Consider the following 6,596-nt stretch of genomic DNA (forward strand, 5'->3'; position numbering starts at 1 on the left):
TTTTTACTAAATAGAAAGTCAAGATATTGTAATTGTCTCCTCTCTGAAAGCTTTCTGGAGTAAAATTAGAGTTAAAAAGTTCAAGTTTTACCGTTTTTGACAAGAGGTTCTGCTTGTTTTTCCCTCAAAGGAAGTGAGCTGAAAATCACGCTTAGCTGATTGATTCAGTGGAAAGAAATCAATGATCTGACATCATCAAACACAGTTAAACAGAAGCCAGATAATGTTTAAGGGTTCACCAGTTCACCCTGAGACCCAGTAAGTTACTAAAGCTCTGTCTATTACTGTCAGTGCACAAACTAACTGTGCTAAAGTACTTTTAACAATTAAAGTTTTCATTGTTTTGAATAATGGGGGTGAGAGGGAGCTATACTCTGCACAGGATGCAAACCCTTCCCAACGTAAATAAATAAAGCTGCATAACAACAAAGAACAATAAGTATAAAACAAATATGAATAAGCAGGTTGAAAAATTGAGTGCAGAGGACACAGATGTTCACCTTTCAGAGGGAGACAAACAGCTGGAGATGTGGTGACTTTTATATAGTTGGAAAGACTTACACCTTTTTGATGCAATCAAACTCATGATTTAGTTTTATTAAGAATTGGGAAAAACATCTTTATGTGCAAAACATCCCATAAGTAGCAGACAAGAAAGATGTCTATAAACGGAGAGGCTGAACACAAACCCACCAAACGCTTTTCCAGGTTTTTAACTGGTGTAGATGCTCAGTCATCCGGGTCATAGTCATTTCAAAAAAATTAAATTAAAAACAATCCACTGGACTTTATTTCCGAGTTTGAAGACGTTTTGCTTACCATCCAGGAAGCTTTTTCAATTCAAACTGTCAGGAATTGAATTGACTTCCATGTTTTATACTGCAGCCCATCAAAAGTCTGTTTGAATTTTCATGTTTTCAAAACCAAACCAGGTATTTATGGGCTACTGTATAAAACCTGGAACTCAACGCTATTCCTCACATTTCGAATTGAAAAAAGCTTCCTAGATGGGAAGTGAAACGTCTTCAAACTTGGAAACAAAGTCCAGCGGATTTTTTTTTAATAAAACATTTTTGGAACAGGTTGTTAACTGTTACATTAATTAGAAAACAGTGTATTGTTTTCTCTTAAAGTACATTGTGATTTGTTTGTGATCTTTTTAGCATAAAAGCAAGACTAGAAAACACCTAATTTTGTTGTCAAGTGATGCAAAAAGTTGTAAAACAGCTTTGGTCAGGCAGTGTAAATCCAGCCCATCATCATCATCATCATCATCATCATCATCATCATCATCATCATCATCATCATCATCATCATCATCATCATCATCATCATCACTGTTTTAGGATCCAACTATGGAGGATTAATTGCCCCCCAAAATAAAACAAACAAACAAACAAACAAATAAATGTAGGTAGAAGTTAAATTATAGCTTCTTTATTTTTTCACCTTTGTAATAATTACCTTATTTATTTATTTTCTGTTATAATCTTCAACTTTATTTATTTATTTCTTACTTTTTAAGCATTTATTTATGTGCATGATATAATATTCTTATCTGTTTTATTCTTATTTTGTATTTTTTAAATAAATACAGAAATACATAAATGCTCAATAAATAAATAAGCATACAATGAATTGCCCCCAAAAATACAATAAACAAATAAATGTAAGTAGAAATGAAATTATAGCTTCTTTATTTATTCACCTTTGTAATAATTACCTTATCTATTTATTGTCCCTTATAATCTTTAACTTTTTTATTTATTATTTTTTAAAGTATTTATTTATGTGCATATATTTTTGTCTGTTTTATTCTTACTTTGTATTTTTTTTTATAAATACAGAAATAAATACTCAATAAATAAGCATACAATTATTTGCCCCCAAAAATACAATAAACAAATAAATGTAGGTACAAATTAAATTATAGCTTCTTTATTTGTCTCTGTAATAATTACCTTATCTATATTGTCCCTTATAACCTTCAACTTTATTTATTTATTACTTACTTTTTAAGCATTTATGTGCATGCTTTAATATTTTTATCTGTTTTATTCTTCCTTTAGATTTTTTTTTTACCCTCTTTATTTCTTCCATGCTATTTATTTCTGCCTGTCGTATTTACATTTCTGTATGAATTTCTGCCTCACTATGCAAACGAGGGGTGTGTCTTAGAGTCAATTTATGACACTTATGACATATGGCAGAGTTGGTCCTGCATACAGACCTTTTACTTGATGTTAGAAAATTACCTTCATACAGAACCAGTTGATGTAATTTACTTTCCTGTCTGTGTGTTTTAACAGTTTTTCTTAACCTCATTCTATAACTGGATTCATCTTCCTGCAGAAACAGTGTTAATATCTGATTATCCACTTACTGCAGCCTCCTGTTGTTGGATAACCTTTGTTATATTTCCACACAGAGCGCTTCCTTTCCCTCCTCCCTGATAAAAGACGCACCAATCCTCTGTACCAAAACAAAATGCAGGTTAATTTGGGTGTTTCTTTTACATATTTGAAAATATAACTTGAAAAACAGAACAGGGTCTTACTAAACGATCAGCCCTTCATTGATGCTCGTCGCATCAGTCGGTTTATGAGGCGCAGTCCCGTTTCCCATCCCTCCCACTCATTGCATGCGATCCCCTGCAGCGTCCCCCATTGTCAAAGCAGTGTAAATATTGTTCCTGGATCTGAAGCAGACAGGAACAGCAGACAGGACGGTGCTTGGGGCGGCGCGTTTCCAGGTTCAAAAGAAGATGAACCAACCAGAACACTTTGGGTAACAAGGTTATCAGGTTCTTTAGCAGTTTACGAAGAGCATTAGAGATAAAGGGAAAGCCGTTTCTGATGGAAATTCGGAAAGTAGTCCGCGCGCGCTACCTTGTGGCAATTTTTGGTACTACCGCCTGTCTAACAGGTCATATGGTTCAGTATTCTGACTAGTGGAAGGAGGCCATGGAAGCAAATAGTTACCATATTTCAAATGAAAAAGCATTTTTCAGAAATGCTTTTTCATTTTAAGAATGTGGCTGCATTGTTTGACCCAATGAAACTAGTAATCATCCCATTTGCATTTTTAAACTGTAGCATCTATACTTGTAAACAAAGGTGTGTACAGTTGACACCACTGCACAAACTTAGAGATTTTACCCTTTAGTATGCCCTGTGAATCTGAGCATTTATTTCTGCATATTGAACATCGGTTTGTCCTTCAGATAATATTTTCAAACTAAGGATCTAAATACAGAGAAAATTGCAACCTGGTTTGTGACAGATTGTTACAAGTGACACAATCTTAAAACCCTGACCAATACAGACATTTCCCATCTCGTCTAAGGTTTAATATGGAAACATTTGGAGGCACAGAATTTTTTTTTTATTTTAGAGTAAAGTGTTCACAAATGTGATCTGAGCAAAAAAAAAAAAAAAAAAGTAATAGGAGCTGCTCAAGTCACATTCGGTGTAAACATAGCATAAGCCTTTACACTATGGTTCTCCCCTTCACATAACCATGGCCAAGTCATTCTGGCAAAACATATATACACCAAATGCAATGAGTGCTTGCATGATTTTTTAATTGAAAACATGGCTTCCAACCATTTTAGTAGCCAGAAGACCTGCAAACAATAGAACAAGTTAAGAGTTTTAATACAGTCCACAGAGTTTTCACACCACCAGCCTTAAGGAGTCCGAGGAAAGAGTTTCTGTTGCCCAGGTTCAGGGTTCTGAGGAGAATCTAGGCCATGCTCTTTCAAGTAATGGACTTCCTGAGAGTGTTCCTTCCCTTTTTCATGGTGTTGGCTAAAGGTACTGTAGGTTCCAGGAGGGTACAGGCCATAAATGAGCATGTAATCAAACTCAGGGTAAAGAAACGGATTTTCCCAAAGGCCATGAAAATCTGGTACTGCGTACTGAAAACCCTGAACAGGCCCCACATTGGAAGCCGGGAAACCAAAATGCTCTGTTAGCTGTTCATAGTTTCCAAGCTCCGCTTCTTTTACAGAGTTGGAAGCTTCCCCTGGCTGAGGGATGGGGGCCTGAGGGACGGATGGCCCAACAATGCTTGCATCGTCAGGCTGGATGTGTGTGGTTTCTTCAAAGTTTGGAGGTGGAACAAACCAATTAATCTCTGTGACAAAAACAAAAAATGATATAAGTTTTAGATCTCCATGTGCCTTAAAGCAACTTTAGAGAACCATGTTTAAGGAATTTACCTGATGGGGCAGCCTGAGTCTCAGACTGTTCAGGAATGACAGCGTATCTCCTGTCAGCAGGCATAGATAAGCCAGCAGCATATGCAGCAGGTTCAGAACCGCTAGAAATGAATTCTCCCTGACTGGGTAGGTAAGACCCAGTGACAACTTGATCCTGAGGAGGCATAAAATAAACACTGCTAGAGGCTGATCCCTGCTGGGAGCCAAAATGATCTGCAGCTACTGGATCACTGGGTATGCCCTGGTCTTGAGATTTAAAACCTGGAAGAAAAAAATATACACACACACACACACACACATCAGTCTTTAAAAAACATTTCCTTTCAAGCAAGTCTAATAGCTCACCTTTTACTGGAGCATTATGAACCTCCACACACAGCAAGGCAAAGAGGGATACCCTGAAAGGATTTTTAGAGAAAATATTTGGAAAGCCTTTCAATTAAACAGTAATCACATTACAACACAACTTTCTCTGTACCTCAGCAAGACCTGTGCAGTCACCATTTTGAAGAGCTGCAATGAAAAAGAGAAGAAGGGAAGATTTTAAAGACTATGCCAACTCCAATCAGAGCTTACCTACCTAAAGCACAGCTGATGACAATTGTGTCTCATCAAGGGGACCAAAACACTGAAAGGCCCAGGTTCAGAAAGTAGGATAGGTGAGAACACAGAATAAAAATATGGGGAAAAGTCCCTTCATACCCAGGATTTTTGCTTTCATAAGGCTGGACAGCTGTTAAAATGAGAGAAGTCAATACTGCAAGTTATTTCAGCAATCAAATTTCACATAAGGTTAATTTACAAATTCTGGGATAAAAGGTTAAGTCATACCTGACTAAGCCAAAAGAGCACATTCTGGCTTTAATTGTTTTACATAGAACAAGCCATTATATATAGGTGCAGCTATTTCAAGCCAATACGTTTAACAAATAAATATATATATAATATTTAGATATAGATCAAATATTTATAATTAGCCTTTCCTGCTAAAATTGAAAGAAAATGCACGCAATTTGAAGAAAGTGTGATTAATAACAGAAATGTGTCATTAAAAACTACTTACGGAGAAATTTCACAGAAATTGTGGTTCAACCACAATTTCTTCCATAAAAGGGTATGCTATTTGACACTTCTTTGTGCAGAAGTTAGCTAAAAAGTAGGAAATACCCAAGGTTAGGCCAACTCCAAACAAGCATCCTACTGTGCAGGAGTTCACCCCAGGAAATCACTCTTAAACTTACTCTGGATTACCACTAACCCTGCTTTGTGAAATTGGCCCATATGTGTTGATAGTTTGCATGCCATCATCAAAACACACTTAGAAGCTTATGCCCTGCTGTTAACAGGGTGAAATGCATTATCAATATTTCATTAATGAGAGCTTCTTATATGATTGAGCAGGTGCTAAACTCAAAGTTAAAAGTATAGTTGTAGATTTTCGTGAATTTTTAAACGACTCGCCCTTTCCTCTTTTCCTCAATAAGGAGGACCACTTATTTTGATGATCCACCTGGAAAAGGAACATCCTCCACTATACCTTTAATTAGATCCTCAGTTTAGTTACCCGATTGATCACCGATTCTGAAACCCAAACTCTGAGATGGGGGAGAGGGGTAGAGTTACTCTACTACTACAGAGTCTGTAGTAATAGACTACCTCAAATTGGTAAGGAAACTTAAACCACAGCAGAAGTGCTTCAGCTGTTGCCATGATAAGTGCTATTCAAATGGTGCTGGCAGTAAGAAGCCAGGACCAGGAAGGAGGACGCTTTCTTCCAGTTCAGTTAGGGGGCAACTGTGCAGCTCCTAGCAGGGGCTAGGAATGCCAGGAGGTCCCTAACTGAACTGGAAGAAAGCGTCCTCCTTCCTGGTCCTGGCTTCTTACTGGACCTCCTTTGCATGACAGGAAGTGTAGGCACAACCCATTTCACAGAGTATACAAAAATATATAAGTTCTTCACTTCTTTTAAAAAATTAGATTTCATGATCAAACCTAATTATTCTTACCAAATACCTTCTTCCCAAATGCTAATTTACGAAAACCAACCCTAGGCATGCTGAAGGCATGCTCTGTTTGGGTTTATACATGTATACTGTAAATGATGAAAATTAAGAATGCTTATCTTTATCTAAATAATTGTTTATTTTTAGGCTTTACAATTATGTGACATGACAAATACCCTAGTTGGAACATTTATCGTTTTAAATTTGTTTTTACACTAATTTGACCTTGTAACGAATTGTCTGAGATCAAGTTTGATTCTGAAAGAGACACAATCAACTGAAATGGCCTTCCATCAAAAATAAATTTGTATTTAAAGAATAATTTTTTTATTTATTTTTGGTGGTGCTGAGGTGCTGAAACTCAGAGGTCT

The 6,596-nt window shown here is 36.5% G+C and overlaps 2 protein-coding genes across 2 annotated transcripts in view; both read right to left on the reverse strand.

Annotated features, from left to right (window-relative positions):
* Positions 1 to 2,795, reverse strand: part of LOC107101027 (solute carrier family 43 member 3-like) — a 23,559-nt gene extending 20,764 nt beyond the window's left edge. Inside the window, exons 1-2 of the mRNA XM_015399772.1 lie at positions 2,558 to 2,795; positions 2,384 to 2,472 (exon numbers count right to left, since the gene is read on the reverse strand). The gene's annotated coding sequence lies outside the window, so the exon portion shown is untranslated. The remainder of the gene's footprint in view (positions 1 to 2,383; positions 2,473 to 2,557) is intronic.
* An 877-nt stretch (positions 2,796 to 3,672) lies between these two features.
* Positions 3,673 to 4,621, reverse strand: LOC107101022. The gene is made up of 3 exons (XM_015399757.1): positions 4,568 to 4,621; positions 4,223 to 4,483; positions 3,673 to 4,137 (listed from the first exon to the last, which is right to left on the reverse strand). Exons 2-3 carry the CDS (start codon positions 4,386 to 4,388, stop codon positions 3,689 to 3,691), a joined length of 615 nt encoding a protein of 204 aa, XP_015255243.1. The 5' UTR covers positions 4,389 to 4,483; positions 4,568 to 4,621; the 3' UTR covers positions 3,673 to 3,688.
* Between the last annotated feature and the right edge of the window lie 1,975 nt (positions 4,622 to 6,596).

This window comes from Cyprinodon variegatus, unplaced genomic scaffold, assembly GCF_000732505.1.
Source record: "Cyprinodon variegatus isolate N-32 unplaced genomic scaffold, C_variegatus-1.0 Scaffold1045, whole genome shotgun sequence".
Lineage (NCBI taxonomy): Eukaryota > Metazoa > Chordata > Actinopteri > Cyprinodontiformes > Cyprinodontidae > Cyprinodon > Cyprinodon variegatus.

Coding starts and splice junctions, on each gene's coding strand:
- LOC107101022 (XM_015399757.1), bottom strand. CDS start 4,388: ATGCCTCCTCAGGATCAAGTTGTCACTGGGTCTTACCTACCCAGTCAG. Junction 4,138..4,222: donor GACTCAGGCTGCCCCATCAG/GTAAATTCCTTA, acceptor TTTTTGTCACAG/AGATTAATTGGTTTGTTCCA.